Consider the following 26,871-nt stretch of genomic DNA (forward strand, 5'->3'; position numbering starts at 1 on the left):
CTCGGTTTCATCTGGCCCACACCTTCGTGCCGTTGGAGTTTCGTCCCCACGCTCGTTCCTCTCGCACGCGAGACAACCTCGCAGGCAACACATCCCCTTATCATTGCCGAGGCTCGTATCCTCCGCTCTCGACCCTGCTCTCCACCCTCCGTGTCGCAGAGCGTGGCCTCTGCGATGATCATATCCTCTGCGCTCGATCCTTCCACCGTATCTTCTTAATCATTCTTCTCCTTCTCTGGCATATATTAGAGCTCGGTTTTGTAGCCCTGGGGGTATGCCGAAAATCTCTTAGGGAGGAAACTCTGTCATTTTCTTTTCTCACTTAATTATTTAATTTTCTGGTGCTTGAATTTATTTCCTCTTGTTGGTGGAGGAGAAGTTGAAGTTAGAGAGTGCCTGTTACTTTCTTTTGCTTCAAGGAGGTACCTTTTTCCCCTTTTGTGTCTTGCCTTTTTTTCGATTTTGCTCTGCCGAGCCCCTGTTAGCTCGGTGCGATGGGTGATACAGCATGCTGACTTAGTTGGCACTTAAATTATTGAATACATAATACTCAAGCATCTAGGAATAGAAATGCAAGCATACTTTAAGGGCTAGATTTGATTACCTGTTTAGAAGGATAGAAGTATAGCATGTTATCGGCTTTTCACTTTTCCCTACTTGCTTAAAATGTTAAAACTATAGCATATTTCTATCACTGTGAATAAGAAGGTTGAAACATGGCTTTGAGACGATGCTAGCTTCTCTTTTCTCTTGTTGTTCAAAAGCAAGTTGGAATAATTGAAAATGTAGCTTTGAGCTGATGTTGGCTCCTCTTGCAAGTATGTTGGGATATGTATTATGAGGTTTTTCATCTATTCTTATTTAGCATGAGATATTGGAGAGTTTATTTAGCCTTTCATGCATGCTTGGGGGCTCGGCTTTGGTTTCATATAGCTCTTCCTTGCATGAAATACATGTTATGGGAGGATTTATTTAATTCGACAAGTCTTGTAACTTGTTTTGATGGTTGGGTTTAGCATCTCACGAGGCATCACTTTGTTTAAACTTCTATTGGAAGATGTTTCATGCTTGGAATATTTAAATTAGGGGCCTAAATATACTCTCTATATTATTGCTCTTGTTTAAGACATATGTTGGCGCTATATCTTGATGTTTCAAAAGGCATGTGAACTACTCTTTAGTTCTAAATGGGTCGGTTTCACCTTGAAGTAGTTGAAACTTTCATTTCTGTTAAAGCTTGAGTTTCTATCTATGCTTGGGCCCTGTTTTAGCCTTGAGTGGCTCGATTTCTGGCCTCCATTGAGGCTCGGTCTTACCTGCTCTAGCTCTTGACTCTTGCCTGATTATGAGGCTTATTTTTGTTTGAATTTGGGTTTATTCTTTTTGCCCCTGCTGGTTTTCAGTTTGACTAAAAATGGTTGGGTTTGGATTGCTATCATATACTGCATTTGATTAGCCTTTAAAGCTTTGATTTGATCTCTTTAGGGGCTCGATTTTCACCTTGGAAGAGTTGGAGGTTGGGTTCTGGATTGAGATCTTGTTTTGGGTATGTGAGCTTTACTTGTTAACATTGAGGGATTTATTTTGGCTTGATTTGGGAGCACGGTGTTGTCTTGTCCTGTCCCAACCCGAGGAGTGGTTTGAGTTTGATTTTTGTTTGCCTTAGTCCCTACCCGAGAGCCCATGATTGATGCCTTATACTTGTCCCTACTCGAGAGTTTTGGTGGTTGCCCTTTGCTTGCTTCTGTTGGGGGCCTGTTTATGCCTTGTTCTGGCCCTTACCCGAGAGCTCGTTGAGAGCCTGTCTTGTGCCCTTTTTCTGCTCTTACCCGAGAGCTTGTTGGGGGCACGTCTTGTGCCTTTTTCTGCTCTTACCCGAAGGCTTGTAGTGGAGTTGGTCCATGCTTGTTCTTAGCTCCACCCCTGAGCTTGTTGGTAGGCTATCCGGGGTTGTTTGGCTCTTCCTGCCGAACTTATGGATGAATCAAGTTTGTCATCCAAAAACATATGCATTTGCATGATCTATAGAGTGAGGCGATCAAAAATAAATTGAGCATATTTTGTATGTCTTACTTGGGGGAAATTGGAGCCAGTTTGAATGATTTATACAAGCTTGTTCATTCACTCTCTTACGTATCGAAGGCAATACTTTGGATAGCTTTCCTGTTGCTACTGGGGCCGTGGGCTCCTTTTGTGACTTGGGTTGCCTTGGTCGTGAGCCTCCGCTCCTTTTGTGCCTTGGGTTGCCTTGACCGTGAGTCCCTTTGGCCCTATTTTGCCTTGACCAAAAGCCTTGGTGGCTATAACCCCCTCTATTGACCCCAGCCATGAGCATTTCTCTGGTTCTATGGGAAGATTTTATGTTTATTTGATATATGAGGCTATTGATTAATTTGGAAGTTGGAAGATCCTGATTTTTATATGGGGTTGGAAATACTAGTGATGGTTTCCCCAGGGTCACTTTCCTTTTGTTTGATTTATGAAATTTGGGAGATTTCCAAATTTTATCCTGGGAGAATGTTTGGCTGAGATGAATTGATTTCATAAAAGATATCTTTAGGGTTTGGATACCGACGTTAAGAGGTCATTTTGACTCGGGTTAAGCCATTTATAAAAATGTGAGAAAGTGATATCCTTCCGGATTGATTCAAGGATCTCGGGTCTTCCTTTTCAGGTCTTTTTTGTCATGAGTTTTGAGAGATGATTCATTCTCCGTTCTTTTCGATGTTTTCGGTGAATCAGCCCTCCCTCTCTCTCACCTCATTTTTGTTTTTTTTCTTTGCTTCTTGGTTCGGCTTTTTATGCTTATGTCTAATACATAAGTGTCCACGTATAACCTTTTTGCTATACGTGAAACCATTAAGCAAGGTCGCACGTAGGTCAGCTTTCTTTTAGGGCTTAAGGCGGTGATGACAAAGACACACCTGAGATAGAGTAGAATGATATGTCATCCTACGACAACGGGATCCGATTCAGGAACCCATCAGGATCCGATTCAGGAATCCGGTGAGCTGTAGGATGACAGTTTCATTCACCGACATAAGACTAGCGGGAGTTGACCCGAACCTTCTTAGATTGTTGGTAGTTTTATGCCCGACAGCGTGATAGACTCGTGGACAACTAATTTTCAAAATTGATAATAACATATACACCTTTTTTAAAAACAAAAAAATATTTTTTACTACAAACAAAATTGATACAACCCACTTTATGCATGTTTGAAACCTATGTGCAAGCTGACTAATATATAGTAGAGCCTAGCCCCGACCAGAGTGCTTGCGGTCCCCCTTTTTTCGGATTTTATCATATGTTTTTCTTGGAATTTTTGGACAAAGCACTCGTGGTTTCTTTTCGGAATTTTTCCGTGTTTTCTATGATTTTAATCGATTTGTCAATTCGACGATTTCCTCGCATTTCTCATGTCGTGAGTCTTTTGACGACCTTTCTCGAGATTTCTGGACAATGTTTCTTTATTTTCGTTTATATAAAGCATTTCAGCCTGTTTCCTCAAGTTTTGTTGTTTGTACCTGTTGCATCAATTACACTTAAGGATAGCGGACCTCCCAGGTATACAAGTTTGTTTTATGTTTACAACATGTTACTTTCTTGCAAATCACCTACCTGCTGTATTTTTTTTTACTTTTCTTTTACCCCACATGTTGTATTGTTCTCTCTACCGCATACTCTACTGCTTGTCATGTGCTACATATTCTATTGTTATGCTATACACTATAAAACTTCAACATGTTCCCTATAAAATATCTGAAGAACTACAACCATAGGGCCGCTAGATTTGACATTATAACCTGCACCCTAAAAAACTTAAACTCGTCACGACAAGGAGCTTCAAAACTAGCGCGATGGGCAGCAAGACCATCTTCAATAGCAGAATATGTCTTCTCCAGCTAAATCATTTCTTTCCTAGAAATTAAAACAACAATCTATAGGATTTCGAGGTTGTTCGCCTAGCGCAACATAAATCATCAACTTTTTTTTAGGCATTTGTATAGCTCTGCTGCACGATCTAAGTCATAACACGTAAATCATCAACTTTTTTTTAGGCATTTGTATAGCTTTGTTGCACGATCTAAGTCATAACAACGTTTTAGGATTCTAAGGTTGTTGTTCGTTACGACCTAAATCCTCACATCTTCCAGACTATTTGTGTGATCGTTTCACACGAATGTAAGCCCTAAATAGATAAAATTGGCAAGATAAAACACTTGAATATTTCTCCTCGAAACTGAAACTAAATCATAGGGTAGACTGGGAAGTCACCAAGAATCTCCTCTGGATATGTGACATCCTCTAGTTATTCTTCCTTTGGATTCTGTAATAAATGTTCCAAATTTGAGTCGTTCATTTTTTACACTTCTTTGTCTGATTTCGTTGAAAAGTCTCATCTATTTAAAGTCCTTGAAGATAATTTTTTCTGATTTTTATCGAGAGTATTGTTAGGTGACTTTGGTCATTTAATATGTAATTAACTATAGGAGTTTGCCCTTATAGGAAGCTTTTCGAACCCAGCTTAAAATAAACACTATTTAATTTTTCATATTAAATATGGGAATTTGTCGGCAAATAAAACGGTTTCGCAGACCGACCAAACGAACATCATATATTTCTTAGTTTATTTGATCGAGTCTCATCCTCAAGTCTTGTGTTTATCTCTCGGGATAGATACAAAGTTTGAGGTTGAGTGCTCTTTCATTTAAACTGTGAAAATTATGTGATCAGTTTGATTTCATGTTTTTCTAAACTTAAATTTATATGTAAATTAAAATGTCCTTCCGAAGTGCGCGACAGAATTTTGATTCGGGCTACCGACGCTTAATTTTGATATTGTAAAACTATGGGCGACTCACCACACCCCAACTTTTTATCGTCGACAGCTTCTGGCGACTCCGCTGGGGAATAGCTTGGGGAATAGCTTCTCTCTCCATTTAAAACAAGAAATATTATTTTCACACATCGGTAATGTGTCAATGTCCCTCTTGGACCAAATTACCCTTCTTCCGTTGGTATGTTTCATCCATTTCTTTCTTGGGAAAGTAGGATCAACTCTTTTCAGACTTCAGTATCATCTGTTCAATCACTTTAAACAGAGAGGTTCAGGAGGCCATTAAAGTCTTTTGATCTTTTATGTGGGGTCGGACCCCCAATAGGTGTGTTGGTAGACTAGTTCCAACTAGGCGTTGTGCGTTGTGAAGTCGGTCCCGCACTAGGTCCCAAACTTTACTTCCTTTTTTGTGTCTTTCAAGTTTGATTTGTTATTTCGCAAGTTAAATCGAATTGTGTCTTGATGCACTTGCTTTTTAAATTTTCTTTATATTAATTAAGTCTTCATACATTTTTTCACTAAAATCTTAAAATCTTCACCGATTAAATAAAATTTACCTGGTTTACAGATCTACCTCTGTCAATTTGTAGTGCTCGCACTATGATTATGAGGCCTTATCCAAATAACTAACCCTAGGATCTTTTTTTTTTTTTTGAGTTTCTACTATGGCGTTTCCAACGCTTACCTTTTTCTGCAATTTGTCGACGAGTCGTAACTCCCGTAACTCCGCCCCCACCATCAAGTTTGGGGCAGGATTTGAGGATCTCGAGGTTATTCTCGAGAAATCCCCGTTCGTGATCGTGAAAGTCGCCCCCCAGAAGTTCAGGAACCGTCTGCTGAGTCTAAACTGAATTGCCTACAGGATTTCCCTTCTTATAAGAAGGAAAAGACTACCGCCACTTTGAAATCTACTAAACCTGACTTTCCCGCTCCTGTTAAGGGAAAAGAGGTTATGATCGTTGATAGTCCAACTAAGGAGTTCACCGTCCCGCCATCAGTGTTCGAAATTGGGTCGAGTTCGAAAGTTGCGCCGTTAACACGGTCACAAAGGAGAAACCGTAGCTAAAAAGTTCGCAAGACTGCTGATGTTCAGATTTCTGAAGATATGACTGTTGATGAAATTCCTCATCAAGAGAAATCAGGATTATTGGATACCACTCCGCTTTTGCGAGGGAGTGGGTTCCACCAATTAGTAAATACCGATGGACATGAAAGTATCTAGAAGATTATTTATCTGTAAGATAGTCGCTGCTTTACCGTCACCTCATGGACATGGTGGAAAGAGGAAGAAGTCTACTCCTCTCACCAGAGTCAGTATAGTGTTTGAGAGACTAGCTGCCAAAGAGGGTTGCTTAGTCAGTGAATTGCTTAAGCGGATGGGATGCGCAGTATCCCCTCGCATGAAGAAAGAAATACTAAAGGACGTCAGATCTGCTGAAGAATTACTTACTCGCATTCCCGTCAAGTTCCGCTTGGGGAACAAAATTGACACTATCACCACCACTGGGTCCGCAGGCCGTCGACCGGATAAGTCACGACTGGGTCCGAGAGTTCCAACAATCACCAACCATAAAGATGTTCTTAAGATCCCAAAGAAAATGATAAACATGTTGCCTAGTATTGTATCCGGTTTTCACCATGGGGAGCATGTCTCTCTTCGGCATGCCGATGTTTCTGTTGAGACTCCCCGTCTCAAAACATCACCCTCAAGGAAAGAGGTGTGGATACCCAAGGCTGTTGCACCAATACGATCTAGTGAGCCTATGAGTCAGAATTATAGCATGAAGCATAGAACTGAAGTACCCAGCTTGATAACAACAACAACAGTTGAAGAAGATGCACAGATAGAAGTTGCCAACAGAACCCTCCAGACCTCAAAGTGATTCGAGGGGCAATAATTGAGAAAAAGGTCGAAAGGCTCAGGGTCGAGATTTCGGAACTAGCCCGAGGAAGTGGAATTCCCGTTGATGATGAAAATAAAAAATTTGAAGAATACATTGATGAAGACTGTATGGATATTAATGTCATCAAAACCAGAGCAGTTACATCTACGTGCGGCGCTCAACCTCCTAATGAAGTGAACGTCGTAGATGAGCTGCGTAGAGCTCTCTTCCTAAGAGATGAAGAAATCAGCCAAATGAAGAATAGAATGGAAGAAATGGTCGCTGCCATGACTGCTATGGCTGCAGCTCAGGGACAATCTCAACCACAACAGTTAGCTTCTCAAGAAGTCAATCAACCATAAATTATACAAATCGAAGATGAGATGAGGGAAGTCGCCTCAGCTAACATAGATGATCTACAAAAGAGAGACCCTACTCAAAGCGTCGTATCAGAAAAAATTTTAAGCAAATGGTCGAGCATGTTCGGGAGGCCTTAGCCCAATCTAAGGGTGGTGCATTGGTTTTAAAGGGTAGACTCTATGTAGACCCTACCGGGAGGAATTCGATGTCGTGCCCTACCCTAAGGGTTTTGTGCCACCGAACTTTAAGATATTCAACAATACCAGAAATCTAAGACAGCATGTAGCACATTTTAGAGCTAGTTGTGGCAGCACCGGAGGGAATGAAGCCTTTCTCTTTTGTCATTTGCCTCCAAATTTTGCCGCCAATTTGTCAGCAGTTTATCAGGGATAGCTTTTGATTGGTATGTCGAATTACCTAATGGATCAGTAAAGATTTTCTTCAACTTAGAGCATTTGTTCGTGAAGAGATTCGCCGGAACGCAACACCATGTTTATATAGGAGATCTCGTGATAGAGAAGCAAAAGCCTAACGAGACTCTAGTAGATTATATTTTGAGGTGGAGAAACCTTAGCATGAAATGTGAACCTCAGCTACAGGAACATCATGCGATTGAGATCCTACTCAAAAGCATTCATGGGCCAATAACTTTCATGCTTAAGGGACTCACCATCAAGTCTTTCGAAAAACTGCTCAGCAAAGCCAACAATCTGCAAGAAGAAGCCAAGCATATGGATTCTCATGAAAAGACAGAAAAGTCCAAGACAACCATGATATTCAAGAAGAAATCTAGGGTGGTGGCAACTGTTGACAAGGGAAAACAACCAATAAAGATATATGCAGAGAATTTCTGTCGGGATTCCCAGCTGCCATCACAACATAACCAACAGCAACAGACACAGCAGTATGGTCGAGCAGAGAATAAGCAAATATCCTTGGCAGAACGACAGAAAGTGATATGTTCCTTTAAAGACGAAGCAGTACCCAAGATATTTAGGAGTCTAATGAAGAAGTCTGAATTCAGATTACCAGCTCCGAAGAGGCCAGAGGAGGTCAATAAGAAGGATCAACCTAATTATTGCCCGTATCACAAAATGCTCGGACACACTATAGAGGATTGTTTCGTCTTCAAGAATTGGCTCGAGAGAAACCTTAAAGAAGGGAATATAACAATCTCAAAAGAGTATTTAAAAAAACCTGAAAGAAGTTCTGTAAATATGATTTCAGCTGAGTCAATCACTCCAAAAAATCCGTACTCAGAAAAAGATGAATGGACTACAGTTTGGAACAAGTCGTCCAAAAAGATATTGGATCAGATTCAGATCGCTTCAGTTCAGGCAAGCATTCAGAGTCTACAACCTGTTCAACAAGAGATAGAGATTTCTTTAAAGAAATTACTACAACCTAAGAACAGAGAAAAGAGTGACGTCACGAAGACTAATAGCGTGGGGGGTAGGATAGGGACCGCCTCTGCTAGATTAGTTGTCTCGGATTCGGAGGAGAAAATCCTCAAACCCTTGACCATGTATGATTATCTTTTTGCTCCTCCGGATGATTATCTAACCATGTATGATTATCTTTTTGCTCCTCCGGGGTATTATGAATATAGTGATGATGATTTCGGCTATGTTTTAACTGTTTCTGATGATAGCGTAACTGATTTTGGTCACGCTAGCTTCAATCTCGATTCCCAAACTGATCCTCAAATCGTACTTGAGTCCGATAAACCCGTTAGTCAAATTGGAAAGAATGTCAACGACACCGGATATGACAATTCGGGAAGTGATGAATCAGTCCTTGAATGTAAACGAATACCGATCGCCATCAACTGTGATTCATCTGATTCAGAATCTACACTTGAGGAGTCAACCACAGTGTCAGAAGAGATAACAGAAGTATATTTGAGAAGAGGAAAAGTGTTACCCTCATGGACGACTCTAATGGAAAAAGGAAACAAACAGTTGCTTCAAACAAGCCGCCTCCAGCGATGGAAGAAACACATGCTCGAGAGGAAACTAGAAGTTTAGACAAAGTGGATTACAATGTACTAGCGCATCTCAGAAAGTTGTCATCCAAACTAAGAATTTTCGATACTCTGATCCTGTCAAAGGAGATGAGAGAATCTCTGATCAAGGCTCTACTTGATCCGAAAATTTGCTTAGCACAGTTGGCTAGCACGTCCTCGGATGAGTTTTGTTCGTTGAAAGAACAACCTGGGGTAACTTTCACAAATGAAGATTTGTTGCTTGGTACCGCCGACCGCAATCGTCCGCTCTATGTCCGCTCTATATTTCCGTTAGCATTAGTCGATTTGTACTATCCAGAGTTTTGGTGGATCCTGAAGCATCGCTCAATTTAATGAGTATACGGACATTAGTATATTTGGATATCAAACTCAGGAACTTACAGCTGAAAAGATGATGTTAAGAGGATTCAACCAAAAGAGAGAAAGAGTCCTTAGGTCAATTACATTACTTACGAAGGTTAAAGAACTAGTAACAACCGCAAAATTCCATATCATCAGTGTTGAGACCTCTTTCAATGCTCTACTTGGTCAACTGTGGATTCACGAGCATAACATGGTTCTGTCTTCCCTACATCAATGTATTAAGTATTACAGGGAAGGACAAGAAAACTGCATCAAAGGAGATTTACAACTATTTTCGATTCATGAAGTTGGCATTCATGAGGACGCCGCCTACTACTCGCCTCTAAAGAAGACCGTCTTCTTTCGTGAAATTGTGGCGAATGAAGTGGGAGATTCAAAGGAATCACAAAGAGATCATTCAACTCTGATTCGACAGCCTGTTATCATCTCTTCACAACGAAGTGATAGGGGTTCTTTTAGCCCATGCACCCGAGATCGAGATCGAGGTCGGGGACGTGGACGAGGAAGAGCCAATGTGATTGTTGAACGGACTAGGCCGACCATCAATACTGAGGATGAAGAAGATTCTAAGGAAGAAATAATAATGACAAAATAGAAGCAACCTCAGTACGAGATATCTTTGGAAGATGCGGAGAAAAGTGAATATGAGACAATGTATGATCGTATGAACCACTATGTGAACACCCTGAACCTTACTCCGATCCTCCCTCAAAAGGTCGAGAGTTTAGAGGTCAAGCAAGTCCGTAGCGTTGGTTCAAAGCCAATCAAATTTCACCGTGCTTCTACCCAATCTCGAAAATCATGTAAATTTTGATGAGAATTCTAATGAATTAATGGAATTATATTATGGTTACTTTTTACCTTGTGTACGAAAATTAATTCAACAGGGGCATTTGCCAAAACAGATGCTGAAAAATAAATTGCAACTCTTTGAAAAATTATGGAATGTTAGGAGCTGAATTCCTAACTCGAAAGAATGTCTCGAATTTGGTACAGTCGGACCAGTTGATGATTCAGAATTTTGCATGGTTGTTATTAGTGAATCGGAGGAGGATTGTCTCGATGTGGAAGATGACTCTACCGACCAGCTAATAGAAAACGCTCCGCGATAATTTGAAGAAGAGATTAAGTCAACAGTTGATGAGTTGAAGGAAATCAACATCGGGACTGAGGAGCAGCCCCGACCAACTTTCATAAGTTCTTTACTAAGCGAGGAAGAATCCACAGAATTAATAAGGTTATTGTCAGAATTTAAAGATTGATTCGCATGGAGTTATGATGAAATGTCCGGACTGTCAGCAGAGGTTGCAGTTCATAAACTCGGGGTAGATAAGAGTATAACCCAAGTGAAACAAACTCCAAGAAGAATGCGCCTAGAAATAGAGCAGCAAGGGATTGTCGAGGTGAAGAAACTAATAGATGCTAACTTCATGCGGGAGGAACAGTGCCCCACATGGTTAGCTAACGTCGTGCCAGTTAAAAGAAAAAATGGACAGATACGTGTCTGTGTCAGGACAGATACGCGCCTGTGTCGACTTCAGGGACTTAAATAAAGCATGTCCAAAAGACAAATTCCCACTGCCAATACCAGAAATGATGGTAGACATCGCCTCGACACAATTTTCTCCTTTATGGACGGATCGTCAGAATACAACCAAATCAAGATAACTCCTGAAGATGCAGCCCTCACAGCCTTTAGAACAACTATTGGGAATTTATTCTACAGAGTGAAGTCATTTGGGTTAAAGAACGCTGGAGCAACATATCAACGAGCAATGACGAAGATTTTTTACTACCTCATTCATAATCAAGTGGAAAGTTACGTGAATGATTTGGTCATCAAGAGTAAACAGAAAATATATCATTTGTACGATTTGAGAATTGTGTTCGAACGATTACGACAAAACAATCTCAAGATGAATCCCTTAAAGTGCGTCTTTGACGTTACATCCGGGAAATTTCTAGGATTCGTTGTTCGTCGTCGGGGAATCAAGATCGACCCGGAGAAGATTAAAATTATCTTGGAAATGCCTCCTCCTAAAACTTTAAAGCAGTTAGGTTCCTTCCAAGGGAAATTGGCATATCTGAGACGTTTTAAGTCTAATATCTCAGGTAGATGTCAGCCCTTCTCGACATTAATTAAAAAGGACGTCAAATTCGTTTGAGAAGAGAAATGTCAGCGGGCTTTCAAGGAAGTTAAACAATATTTAATGACACATCCTGTTTTGGCAACCCCTATCATAGGGAAATCTTTGATACTTTATACTGTGGCCTTAGACGGCTCTCTCGGAGCCCTGTTAGCTCAGGTTAATGACGAGGGTAAGGAAAACGCACTATACTACTTAAGTCGATGTCTAATACCGACAGAAGTAAAGTATCCTCCTACTGAGAAGCATTGTCTAGCTTTGATTTTTTACCGCTCAAAAGCTTAGGCATTACATGTTTTCTCATAGGATAACCCTGATTTCGAAAGTCAATCTATTGCAATATTTGATGACCCGACCAAAACTTATTCAATGATTTTATTGCAATTTGATATAACTTTTGTTCCCCTCCGTGCTATTAAGGGACAAATTTTAGCAGATTTTCTCGCTACGCACCGACTTCCAGCTGGCTCCCCGCTCAATGATGAGTTACCAGATAGATATTACAAATGAAATTCTACAGTGCACAACGCTGGGAGATGTACTTCGACGGTGCTTCGTCGGCCAGAAAAGACAAAGGATCAAGAACAGTTATACCAGACAAGACAGAGATTGGGTTGGTCTTCATCACGCCAGATAAGGGTACGCTGAGATTCTCCTACCACTTGACAGAGTCGTGCACCAACAACGAGGCTGAGTATGAAGCCTTGATAACCGGATTATAACTGATATCGTCATCTACGGTGACTCTCAACTTATCCTTCAGCAAGTCGCCGGGCAATACAGGATCTTGAAACCAAGGTTGGCAGAATACCATCAGTATGTAATGAAGTTACTGGAACAGATTTCTAGTGTGACTTTCTATAGGATTCCTCGGGTAGATAATGCGCATGCCGACGCTCTAACAAAACTCGCTAAGAAAATTAACATGTCCCCGGAGGATTCCATAGAAATCACAGTACGAGGAAGACAAGTTTTGTCTCAGATCGACCTGGAGACTCTACACAAACTTGGGAAAGAGGAGACGATAAATACAGTTGTCGATATCAACGAAAATTGGCATAAACCATTTATAGAATATTTGCAAACTGGAAGATTATCAGAGGACAAATCAGCGGCATATCACATCACGAGAAGAGCCATGTCTTATGCCCTAGTTGGTAACGTTCTCTACAGAAGATCGTTCGGTCAAATGTGGTTGCGGTGTCTTAGCAGACCAGAAGCACAAAATATCATTAAAGAGGTACATGCCGAATTTTTTGGTGCTCACCAGGTAGGGCCCAAGATGAAAATGAAGATTAAGAGACTCGGATATTATTGACCAGCAATGATAACTGATTGCATGGATACGGCAAGAAAGTGTCAACAGTGCCAAGTGCATGGGGTGGTCTTGCACTAACCTCCGAATGTGCTACACCCAACTGTTGCTTCGTGGTCATTCGAGTGTTGGGGTACGGACATAATATGACCGATAGACCCTCCATCCTTTAAGTCGATGTCTAATACCGACAGAAGTAAAGTATCCGCCTACTGAGAAGCATTGTCTAGCTTTGATTTTTTACCGCTCAAAAGCTTAGGCATTACATGTTTTCTCATAGGATAACCCTGATTTCGAAAGTCAATCCATTTATACCTTTTGTCCCCCTCCAGCCTATCAAGGGACAGATTTTAGCAGATTTTCTCGCTGTGCACCGACTTCCAACTGATTTCTCTCTCAATGACGAGTTACCAGACGAGCAGTTACCAGATGAGCAGATATTACAAATGGAATTCTACAGTGCGCAACGCTGGGAGATGTGGTGCTTCGTCGCTTCGTCGGCCAGAAAAGACAAAGGATCAAGAACAGTTATACCAGACAAGACAGAGATTGGGTTGGTCTTCATCACGCCAGATAAGGGTACGCTGAGATTCTCCTACCACTTGACAGAGTCGTGCACCAATAACGAGGCTGAGTATGAAGCCTTGATAACCGGATTAGAATTGGCAATCTCAATAGATATAATTGATATCATCATCTACAGTGACTCTCAACTTATCCTTCAGCAAGTCGTCGGGCAATACAGGATCTTGAAACCAAGGTTGGCAGAATACCATCAGTATGTAATGAAGTTACTGGAACAGATTTCTAGTGTGACTTTCTATAGGATTCCTCGGGTAGATAATGCGCATGCCGACGCTCTAACAAAACTCGCTAAGAAAATTAACATGTCCCCGGAGGATTCCATAGAAATCACAGTACGAGGAAGACAAGTTTTGTCTCAGATCGACCTGGAGACTCTACACAAACTTGGGAAAGAGGAGACGATAAATACAGTTGTCGATATCAACGAAAATTGGCATAAACCATTTATAGAATATTTGCAAACTGGAAGATTATCAGAGGACAAATCAGCGGCATATCACATCACGAGAAGAGCCATGTCTTATGCCCTAGTTGGTAACGTTCTCTACAGAAGATCGTTCGGTCAAATGTGGTTGCGGTGTCTTAGCAGACCAGAAGCACAAAATATCATTAAAGAGGTACATGCCGAATTTTTTTGGTGCTCACCAGGTAGGGCCCAAGATGAAAATGAAGATTAAGAGACTCGGATATTATTGACCAGCAATGATAACTGATTGCATGGATACGGCAAGAAAGTGTCAACAGTGTCAAGTGCATGGGGTGGTCTTACACTAACCTCCGAATGTCCTACACCCAAGCTACACCCAACTGTTGTTTCGTGGTCATTCGAGTGTTGGGGTACGGACATAATAGGATCGATAGACCCTCCATCCTTTAAGGGACACAAATTTATCATCGCAGCTACGGATTACTTCTCTAAATGGGCAAAGGCAGTGTCGCTACGAGAGGTTACAGCAAAGCGAGTTCTCCAGTTTTTCAAGAGTCAAATTGTTTATCGTTTTGGTGTACCACGCAGAGTAATCTCTAACAATGGGACAACGTTCAAAAGTACCAAGATCAACAACTTTGTCAAACGACACGAGATAGATTGGAGATATTCAACAATCTATTATCCTAGGGCAAATGGCCTAGCCGAGGCCTTCAACAAAATATTGGTACAGATTTTGAAAAAAACACTAGAGGAAAATAAAAGAGATTGGCACGATAAGTTGTTAGAAGCTTTGTGGGCCTACCGGACAACGTTCAGAGCTCCTACTAGGTGCACACCCTACGCTCTCGTATATGGGTCCAAAGTCGTGCTACCGTTAGAAGTTCAGACTCCTCTCAGAATCGCTGTCGCTAATCAGCTCACAACGGAAGAATGTGTGAAGCTTAGACTTGAAGAATTAAAAAGTCTCGAACGAAAACGATTAGAAGCACAACAGCATTTAGAGCTTTATCGAGCAAAAATGGTGCAAGCTCATGATAATTTGGTCCGCCCGAGGTCGTTCAAAGTTGGTGACCTTGTTCTCGTTCTCGAAAGACCTATTCTTGCTCACCGCAAGATAGGTGGGAAATCTGAGACAACCTGGGAGAGACCATTTGTTGTAGAGAAAGTCTATTCAGAGGGAGCTTACCAGCTGGTGAATTTCTGGGGTGAAAGACCCATGTTGTCGATCAACGGACGATACTTGAAAATATATTAGGCAGCTTGACAGCGCTTGAACTAAAATTTTGCGATTTTGATTATCCTCGGGTTATTTACTTGGTCGAAATATCTATAACCAAGTCCAATAAAATGGAAATTTTTTAAACTCTATATTTCAATTTTCTTCTCTCTACTTTCTCCTCTCTACCTTCAGACTTTATATTTTATCAAATGAAGCAAAACATAAATAAATGAGCTCTTCACCGATATGAACTGAATTTTTCTCTATTAAAACACATTTGTTTTGTTCTTGTTCACGCCAAGTTTCAGCTCACTGATGATTTTCCTGTCGTCTGCAGGAAGATGTCAGGTCAGAGGTTGGAACCTCGCACTTAACGAGGAGAAGGCGCCATAGGGGGGCACAATTGATTTCAAAATGGAGTTTGACGAGGTCAACATGGATTACTACGGTCCTTTGATGGATGTCGTCCACCCGCAAGAAAAGAAGGGGTTGCCCTCACTTCTCAGGTTCAGTACCAAAAATAAGTCCTCGCTGAAAGGGAAATAGGTGATGATACAGCCAGACCCGATGGAAGGGTCCAACCGCCTACCCTCCATGGTAGCTACACCAGCTGGAGGACTAATTACTGCAAACGAAGAAAGGGTACCGTTCGCTCCGCTGCAAAGGACCATACACAGAAATGCCAGTCGACGCAGACAACCAGCTCTCCTACGAGAGGAGAGGAGGCGCCAGCAGGATACAAATTACTTACTCGCCCCTATTCTAGAGGGGCATATCTACGAACCAGACATGAAAGAGAGTTCGTTCAGCCTATCTACTTCGGATGCTGAGTCCAGGATTGTTCCAGAGACGAGACCACTGCCAGCTTCAGATGCTCTTCGCCTGGGTTGCTGCAACGCTGAGATACCTGTCCGTGCTTCAGCTGCGAGGGCCTTCGTAGAGTGCCCAGACTACAATATCCTGCACCTGCAGCACTACAGTACTTTAGAAGAGTATGCCTCCTTTAGAGGAGTATGCCTCCAATGATGATAATTCTCAAACCGGCAAGCACCAAATGGAGAAGCTTATGGTTCGCTAAATACAGAAGCATACGTCTCACGAGGTACCGAACCCTATGTTCCGAAGGAGACCGAGTCTTACATTCCGCTGGAAACAGTCAGCACCAGTTTGGGTTTCCATCAATGTTGAGACGAGGGAATACCCCCGACAGCCACCGTTTCCTAGCACGATGGAATATTACAGGATGAGCAGGGTAGATAAAAGAAAAATTGAATTCTACGATAAAGTGCAGGGAGAACTCAACAACATCCTAAAGTGATTGGAGCTACACACCAGAGTCTTTTCTGAAAGTGATGAACGGAATATCCTCGAATGCATTTTTTATTTGAAGGATAAGGGTCGAGCAGGCTTGTTGATGGAAAGGACTTACTCCGAGCCAAGAAAATGGATGAGAGGGAAGGCAAATTCACGATACAATGTGGTTGTTGCTATAATTTTACAAGAGATAGATAGGGGAATCCACACGGGATCCTCAGATATGATCAAGTGGACTCGTTGCCGCCAATGATCAAATGGATGGTTAAGAGAATGGTTCGATGGAACATACTTCCTGCGGATTGCATTCCAAACAGTTGTATCATTAATATCTATGAAGAGGGAGATTGCATACTTCCACATACTAATCATCATGACTTCGTAAGACCTTTCTGTACAGTCTCATTGATGAGCAGAAGCAACATCCTGTTTGGGACAGAGAGTGATGTCATCGGCCCCGGAGAGTTCAGAGGATCTGTGGAGATTCCTCTACCGGTTAATTCAGTACTTGTCCTTAAGGGCAACGGTGCAGATATAGCTAAGCATTGCATTCCGGGGGTGCGATGCCCCCGAGTTTCAGTAACTTTTCGGAGGATGGACAACGACAAGATACCGCATGGTTTTCAGCCAGATCGAGAGCTAGAGGAGTTACTGCCTTACGAGCTATGAGAGGGTTGCACCGCTAGACATGTGCGAAGGGAACTCTTATCCTGGAGCACGGCTTAGAAGGTCAGCTTGATCAAGAGCTTGGTACACCAGCAACGGATGTCCACAGTTTCCCTATCTTCTTGGACTACGTGTCATTTCAACGTATATGATATGCAACGGATATGTTCAGTCTATGATGAGTACTTGGCATGACGTATTTTAGATGTATTTTGATACAGTCTGCATATTGTTCTTTTCGATTTCAGCCAGATCCAGAGCTAGAGGAGTTACTGCCTTACGAGCTATGAGAGGGTTGCACCGCTAGACATGTGCGAAGGGAACTCTTATCCTGGAGCACGGCTTAGAAGGTCAGCTTGATCAAGAGCTTCCTACACCAGCAACGGATGTCCACAGTTTCCCTATCTTCTTGGACTACGTGTCATTTCAACGTATATGATATGCAACGGATATGTTCAGTCTATGATGAGTACTTGGCATGACGTATTTTAGATGTATTTTGATACAGTCTGCATATTGTTCTTTTCGAGGCTTCAGCCTGTGTTTGATTTGTAATTCCTGTTTAAAACAGATGACTGAAACTTTTTTCAGAATTTTGTCTATTTGTTCGATTTGCCCCCTTTGGTGCGACAAATAAAAGTCATAGAATCATCCCCTCGGGATTACATACTCTGCACAGAATCTCATCGAACTCTACATGTCTTCCTTACTAATGTCAACATATCGTTGATTTCAACATCACAATTTCTCTATTAATTTCTAAATTTCAATTCTTATTTTCGAATAAGTACCTGAATTTTGATTTCTAATTCTCACCTTTTGAGATCGATACCTAGATTTCAGCTCTCTTTCTGAGATTGATACCTAAATTTCAATTCTCATTTTCGAATGAGTACCTAAATTCTGATTCCCATTTTTTGAGATCGGTACTAAAATTCTGACTCTCTTCTTGAATTGATACCTAAATTTCAATTCTACTTTCGAATCAGTACCTAAATTCTGATTCTCATCTTTCGAGAACGGTACCTAAATTCCAACTCTCTTCTTCAATTGATACCTAAATTTCAATTCTCCTTTCGAATCATAACCTAAATTCTGATTCCCACCTTTCGAGATCGATATCTAAATTTCGACTCTCTTCTCAAAATTGATACCTAAATTTCAATTCTCATTTTCGAATCAGTACCTAAATTTTGATTCCAATCTTTCGAGGTCGATACCTAAATTTCAACTCTCTTTCTTGAATCGATACCTAAATTTCAATTCTCCTTTCGGATCAGTACCTAAATTCTGATTCTCATCTTTCAAGGTCGGTACCTAAATTCTGACTCTCTTCTTGAATTGATACCTAAGGAGATTGATACATAAATTTCAATTCTCCTTTCGAATCAGTACTTAAATTCTGATTCCTATCTTTTGAGGTCGGTACCTAAATTCCGACTCTCTTCTCGGAATTGATACCTAAATTTTAATTCTCCTTTCGAATCAGTACCTAAATTCTGATACCTAAATTTCAAATCTCCTTTCAAATCAGAACCTAAATTCGGATTCCTATCTTTCGTGGTCGATACCTAAGGATGATACCTAAATTTCGACTCTCCCTAAATTTCGACTCTCCTCTCGGAATTGATGCATAAATTTCAATTCTTATTTTCAGATCAGTATCTAAATTGTGATTCTCACCTTTCGAGGTCGATACCTAAATTTCGACTTTCTTCCTGAGATTGATATCTAAATTTCAATTCTCCTTTCGAATCAGTATCTAAATTATGATTCCTATCTTTCGTGGTCGATACCTAGATTTCGACTCTTTTCTCGGAATTGATACCTAAATTTCAATTCTCCTTTCGGATCAGTACCTAAATTCTGATTCCCATCTTTCGAGATCAGTACCTAAATTTCGACTCTCTTCTTGGAATTGATACCTAAATTTCAATTCTTCTTTCGAATCAGTACCTAAATTCTAATTTCTACCTTTCGAGGTCGATACCTAAATTTTGACTCTTCTCGGAATTGATACCTAAATTTCAATTCCCATTTTCGGATCAGTACCTAAATTCTGATTCTCACATTTCGAGGTCGATACCTAAATTTTGACTCTCTTCCTGAGATTGATACATAAATTTCAATACTCATTTTCGGATCAGTACCTAAATTTTGATTCCCATCTTTCGAGGTCGGTACCTAAATTCCGACTCTCCTTTTCAAGATTAATATCTAAACTTCGATTCCCACCTTGGGGTCAGCAATCCAGAGGGAGAGTTCCTGATCACTGATTTTAATTGAATATTCACTGGCTAACTCCCCAGCGAAAACAATTAGCGCTCAATTCTACGTTTCTTTCTCAGCCTGTTGGCTTAAAAATCTGTATTGGTCCTGTTGAGTTCGTCGGTCAACGCCAATACGCGCGATGTGCTCGCCTAGCACACACTTATTAGGGGTTCGTTTGTTGACCTTGCTTTCGATCGAGGTGCAGTTTTTCCCTCATTAGTAGCCTAGGATCTAGCACTAAAACCTTTCTGTCGACTACTCCTTGAAAACTAGTGAAGGAACCCTCCACGTTAGCAATTTTGAACTTTTCTTCGCTCGACTTGACGTTCCATATAATAGTTTTGACCGCTGTTGCTTAGCAGGTAAGACTACTCAGAAGGAACTCAGGGAGTATTCCTATAAGACTGTCGGCCTTAGGATTGACTGTACTTGTTGATTTGGCGCCGCTGCGCTCTTCGCCTTTCTGTTTTAATCGAATTCGAGCCGAGTTTTTGACGTGATTCGGGTCGTGACGCGTTTTCGTCACAATCGTCAATGAGCTCATCTAAACGACTCCGAACACGAAACAGACTGCGTCGATGCGTCCGGAACATCGATTTTGCCTAGAGGGGAACGCCATGTCTTGGGGAAAATACATATTTAAGTGTTAATTATAATAAGAAATAATATTTTATTATTATTATTATTATAATTAACAACTTATATTAAAAAAAACCTTAACCTAGTTTAATTCCCCTCACTCGTTTCTTCCTCTCGCGCTCGCCGACCTCTGCCCTAACTGCGGTTCGCTCGATTTCACCTGGCCCACTCCTTCGTGCCGTTGAAGTTTCATCCCCGCGCTCGTTCCTCTCGCACGCGAGGCAACCTCGCAGGCGACCCATCCCCTTATCATTGTCGTGGATCCTATCCTCTGCGAGGATCGTATCCTCTGCTCTCAACCCTCCTTGTCGCAGAGCGTGGCCTCTGTGAGGATCATATCCTCTGTGAGGATCATATCCTCTGTGCTCGATCCTTCTATCGTATCTTCTTAATCATACTTCTCCTTCTCTGGTATATATTAGAGCTCGATTTTGTAGCCCTGGGGGTATGCCGAAAATCTCTGAGGGAGGTAACTCTGCTATTTTCTTTTCTCACTTCTTTAATTTTCTGGTGCTTGAATTGGTTTCCTCTTGCAGTTGGAGCAGTTGAAGTTGGGGAGTGCCTTTAAAGTTCCTGTGTTACTTTCTTTTGCTTCAAAGAGGTACCTTTTCCCCTTTTGTGTCTTGCCCTTTTTTTCGATTTTGCCCTGTCGAGTCCCTGTTAGCTTGGTGCGATGGGTGATACAGCATGCTGACTTAGTTGGCACTTATACTTTTGAATACATGATACTCAAGCATCTAGGAATAGAAATGCAAGCATACTTTAAGGGCTAGATTTGATTACCTGTTTGGAAGGATAGAAGTATAGCATGTTATCGATTTTTCACTTTTCCCTACTTGCTTAAAATGGTAAAACTATGGCATATTTCTATTACTGTGAATAAGAAGGTTGAAACATGACTTTGAGACGATGCTAGCTTATCTTTTCTCTTTTTGTTCAAAAGCAATTTGGAATAATTGAAAATGTAACTTTGAGCTCATGTTAGCTCCTCTTGCCTCCTCTTGCAAGCATGTTATTGCAAGCATGTTAGGATATGTATTATGAGGCTTTTCATCTATTCTTATTTAGCATGAGATATTGGAGAGTTTATTTGTCCTTTTATGCATATTTGGGGGCTTGGCTTTGGTTTCTTATAGCTCTTTCATGCATATTTGGAGAGTTTATTTGTCCAAGTAGGTCGGTTTTGTTTTAGGGCTTAAGGCGGTGATGACAAAGGCATAACGGAGGTAGAGCATAATGATTTGTCATCCTACGACATCGGGATCTGATTCAGGAACCCATCAGGATCCGATTCAGGAACTCGGTGAACTGTAGGATGACAATATCATTCACCGACACAAGACTAGCAGGAGTTGACCCGAACCTTCTTAGGTCGTTGGTAGTCTTATGTCGGACAGCGCGATCGACTCATGGACAACTACTTTTCAAAATTGATAATAACAAATTTGATAATAACATATACACTTTTTTCTAAAACAAAAATACATTTTTCACTACAAACAAAATTTATACAACCCACTTTTTACATGTTTGAAACTTATGTGCATGCTGAAAATATAAATTTTAAATACATTTTAAACATCGGTTATTCACCTGTTGATCACCTGTTTAGGCTAAGGAGTACCCTCCTGAGTTAGATTCGATAGGACACCCTTCTAGTTGTGTGGCGGGCTTTATATATCCGGGTGACCGGCCGGGTGACCGAGTAGCTGTCGACGACCCTCGAGTACTAATATATAGTTAAGTCTAGCACCAACCTGAGTGCCTGCGGTCCCCTCTTTTCAGACTTTTTCATATGTTTTCTTGGGATTTTTGGACAAAGCACTCGTGGTCTCTTTTTGGGATTTTCCCGTATTTTCTACGATTTTAATCGATTTGTCGATTCGTCGTTTTCCTCGCATTTCTCATGTCGTGATACGATCTTTCTCGAGATTTTTGGACGATGTTTCTTTGTTTTCGTTTATATAAAGCATTTCAGTCTGTTTCCTCCAGTTGTGTTGCTTGTACCTGTTGCATCAATTACATCTAAGGAACAGCAGACCTCCCAGGTATACCGGTTTGTTTTATGTTTACAACATGTTGCTTACTTGCAAATCACCTACCTGCTGTATTTTTTTTACTTTTCCTTTACCTCGTATGTTGTACTGCTCTATCTACTGCATACTCTACTGTTTGTCATGTGCTACATATTTTACTGTTATGCTATACACTATACAACTTCAACATGTTCCCTATAAAATATCTGAAGAACTACAACCATAGGGCCGCTGGATTTTACATTATAACCTGACACCCTATAAAACTTAAACTCGTCACGACAAGGAGCTTGGAGTTAGCGCGGTGGGCAGGACGACCATCTTCAACAACAGAACATGTCTTCCCCAGCTAAAACATTTCTTTCCTAAAATCAAATTAGCAATCCATATGATTTCGAGGTTGTTCTCCTAGCGCAACATAAATCCTCAACCTTTTTTTAGGCATTTGTATAACTCTGTTGTATGATCTAAGCCCTAACTCGTTTTACGATTCTGATGTTGTCGTTCATTCCGACCTAAATCCTCACATCTTTCAGGCTATTTGTGTGATCGTTTCACACGAATGTAAGCCCTAAATAGATAAAATTGGCAGGTTAAATCCCTTGAATATTTCTACTCAAAACTGAAGCCAAACCATAGGGTAGACTGAGAAGTCACCAAAGATCTCCTCTAGATCTGTGGCATCCCCTAGTTCTTCCTTTGGATTCTGTAATAAATGTTTCAAATTTGAGTCACTCCCTTTTCACAACTCTTTGTCCGATTTCGTTGAAAAGTCTCATATATTTGAAGTCATTGAAGATAATTTTTCCTTATTTTTATCGAGAGTATTCTTAAGTGACTTTGGTGATTTAAGATGTAATTAACTATAGCGGCTTGCCCGCATATGATGTTTTTTCGAACCCAGATTAAAATAAACCCTATTTAATTTTTCATATTAAATAGGAGAATTTGTCGGCAAATAAAACGGTTTCGCAAAACGGTTTCAAACGGTTTCGCAAACCAAACGGACGTCATATATTTCTTAGTTTATTTGATTGAGCCTCATCCTCAAGTCTTATGTTTATTCCTCGGAATAGATACAGGGTTTGAGGTAGAATGCTCTTTCATTTAAATTGTGAAAATTATGGGGTTAGTTTGATTTCATATTTTTCTAAACTTAAATCTATATATAAATTAAAACATCCTTCCGAAGCAGGCGACGGGATTTCGATTCCGGCGATCGACAGCTTCCTACGGGCGACTTACCACACCCCAATTTTTTATCGCCGACACACAGTAGTTTTCTTGTTCTGCACAGCATCTCCTCAGGTTTTGCCTCATTCTTGCTATGGACAGAAAGTTCCATCTCTGCTTTTTTACTTCCATTTTGTACAATGAGAACAACCTTTTCCCCTACTTCAATTTTGCTGGAACAACAACCAGAATCAATTTCCCTTGTGACAGGGTTCTACCTTTAACTAAGGTTCTCCTGGTAGCAATAAAAGCAATGCAGAACAGAAACTATGGTTCTGTAACCTTACAGACAACAACAGAGGGAAGGAAAGGTAATCACCGGTTAACAAAAAAGGTTAACACTGATTGTAAAAGGAGCTCCAAAAGAGCTGGAGGCGATAGTGACTAGGGAGGACCTAGAGTTTCCACTGTTTAATTGGGCCAACAACGGTAGAATTAAAAAAGATACGAAATAAAAAAATTAGGAGATGTGGATTAATTTTCAATTATAGGAAATAAACCTATTTATGGGAAAATTGAAGTAAAAAATGCAATTTGAATTTGATTTTATGCTTCCTAAATTAACTACCTATGTGAAGAAATATATATCTTAAATTTAAAATACAAAGTGTAAAGAGAACATAAATTTGATAGAATTTCTAATAAGAAGATTTAGTAGTAAGGAGAGAACGGAAAGAATCTTCATCAACAATTAGCCAGCAGTGCATCCCAAGGATCTAACTTTTGACAGCGTAACTATAGCCAGCACAAGAATTGCTACGGGAATACTTTATTTTTTCTCAAATAACCTAATGTTACATTCACCATTGTCCGTTCTAACACGATAAATTGTTAAAATTGCACATGGACATGTCTGACCGCCTTTACCCTGCAGAAAAGCAAACAGTTTAGCATATAAGTTGAAAATTACAGTGTTGAGATTTCTTTTTTTCAAGTAATATGAGAATGTAGAACAATAAACATACAGAAAGTTTGTAACACGGATTTTAAGACTAAATGACAAAACCAAGAAAATAAGACCATACCTGAGATTTTGCTATTGTAAGAACCATCGGTAAAATCATAGGTTGCATGACCATGTTCCTAAGCTCTGCACAAAGAGGTGGAAGAACCTGTATTGCATACAGAAAATTGATGAACAAAGTTCTTCTCCGATTCAATTGGAAAATGGTAAATATATTACATTCAACAGACTACTGGAAGATGAAATCAGAAGCTAATCTGCATAACCAGAACAAGTAGCATGCAACAATTCTTACAATAGGACTCCCAAATCAAGTTCAGTAAGATGTTATGGATCGTGTCAAGTACTCATAGATTCTTAGAAGGAGAGAAGCATGAGCATCTTAATGGATTACTACCATGAGCTCAAAACCGCACGTCATATCATCAGATATGTTTGCAAGCAAGAAGGTTACAAGAAATCAAGGAATAGTACAAGAACAGCACCAGTTAGGCTAATAAAAAGACAGTAACCAGGCCATATAAGCATCGATATAGAGTACTTGGCATACATGGAACAGAGAATTAAAAAAGAAAAACATTAAATCCAAAAATGTTAATTAATTAGTACCTTGTATCTCAAAATGCGAGCATCAAAATCTTTCCACATATCTGATAATGCCTTCAAAAACTCAGTTTTCTGCATATTATCTCTTTCCTGCAGTATTAAACCATTTAATCAGGAACCCTAAGAAAGCACTTAAATCATTTCCACAAAATTTTGCTTGAAAAGTCATAGGTCAAGCTCATAAATATAGTCTTACAAGCATGTGATCTAAAAATCGAAGAGCACGCAACCTAGTGTCATCACGGAAAAAAGAAGAACCTGCAAAACAGTGAAAATCCATTGGATGAAATCAAATGACAAGAAATATTTTGTAATAGCCGATAAAAATAATCATAATAATAATAACAAATAAATAAATAAATAAAATACATGAAATGAAAATTTTAAATGATAAGACTGGTTCGACTGAAACATTTTCACGTCTCGCTTATTACTTCTTAAGAGAAGGGTGTCTTGTTGAAAGCGAGAGATAAAAGTAACAAAAGAGAAGACACGAATAAACAGAGAGGGCAGTGGTAGAAGGAGAAGAGTAAAATTTACCTATTAGGAGCGAAGCCGGGGGAGAAGACAAACCTTTGCCGAAAGAAGGTGCGGCTCCTACATAGGTTCAGTGTCGTTCTATGCGAAGGAAGCTTGTGCCCTAGCCAAAGATAGGAGAGGAGCAGGGGGAAGAGCAGGGATAAGGCTTTCTTGAGAGGAGGAAGGTCGAGCCAAGAAGAAGAAGAGGCAAGACATCAACCAGAGCAAGCAATGCTAACTCGAGGGTGAAGCTTGTCTCGTGCATAGATAGGAGTCAGCGCATGTTTGGCGCCATGAATAAAAGAGGGGGAGACGATGCCACGACTTGCAAGTGAAGCTCGATCCTATCCAAGAAGAAGAACGCCTTGTGTGTTGCTACCGTGCAAAAGAGGAGAAATCAAGCGACCCATTGCGAGGGAAGGAGCAACTTCTTGCAATGTATTCATGAGGAAAGCCTCTTGATTGAGCTTCATATGCTGATGGGTTTATTAAAGTAGAAGTTAGGTTTTATTTATTTTAATTAATAAAGATTAACATATTAGGTTTATTATTTTTAATTAATGAACTAGATATATGTTATGTATTAAAATATGATTAGCAAAGAAGAATGAATTTGATTTGGTCTGGAGTAAGGAAGATTGATGACGACCAAGATAAAGGTAAGATTTACAACCCTTCTAATTTTATTATATTAATATTTTAGTTTGTCATTATGTGAATATTAATTACCTGAGATGAAAATAACGATTTGGATTGGGAGTAATTGAGTTTTGATATTGAAGAATTTTGGGCCTTGTTAGAAGATGTGAGGCAAATACAATCCTACCTCATGTCTTTTAACTTAGAAGATATGTAAATACATAAATTAATGTGCATTTTGAAAATATTTTAGGATATTGATTTTGTGACACTAAACTGGTAAAATACTAGCACGGAGGTTAAGTAGAGGATTAAGCTAATAAAATCTTCTATTAATTGAAGTGAGTAATTATATTTTTAAATTCCCATAATTATTTCTATTTTAAATTGTATGCTTTCTTTCATGCATTCCTTAGTTCAACAATAAATTCTTCATACTGTCAAACAGGATAGATATGTATGTTGAATTTTTTTGTACAACATTTACGTTTAGGATGATATCAGAATATTGCATGACTTTAGTAGAGATATACATATTAGTTTATTATATGATCACGTATATATGTCACATTATTATTTAACCTCTATAATTTTAGTAAATGTGCATGTGTTAGTTGATTTCATGTCTTATATATACATAGTAAGCTTGCATTATTCATCAGTAAATAAAGAAAAATGTTTCCTAGAAGGGAATGAATGAAATGGAAGAATGAAATATACTATATATGAATGCTTGTATGTGCATGTTCAGAGGAGAATTTCACCTCCTGATAGTACAGGTAGAGGATGTCAGTGTACCCACGCACGTAGAGATTT

General features: G+C 40.0%; 1 protein-coding gene across 1 annotated transcript in view; it reads right to left on the bottom strand.

Annotated features, from left to right (window-relative positions):
- LOC110032302 (SCY1-like protein 2) overlaps positions 1–26,871 on the bottom strand; it is a gene marked incomplete at its 5' end in the record, with an annotated part of 85,666 nt that overhangs the window by 16,718 nt on the left and 42,077 nt on the right. Inside the window, 3 exon segments of the mRNA XM_020735884.1 lie at positions 24,353–24,439; positions 24,901–24,987; positions 25,094–25,155. Coding sequence (XP_020591543.1) covers positions 24,353–24,439; positions 24,901–24,987; positions 25,094–25,155 — 236 coding nt within the window.

Source organism: Phalaenopsis equestris, unplaced genomic scaffold (assembly GCF_001263595.1).
Source record: "Phalaenopsis equestris unplaced genomic scaffold, ASM126359v1 Scaffold000915, whole genome shotgun sequence".
NCBI lineage: Eukaryota > Viridiplantae > Streptophyta > Magnoliopsida > Asparagales > Orchidaceae > Phalaenopsis > Phalaenopsis equestris.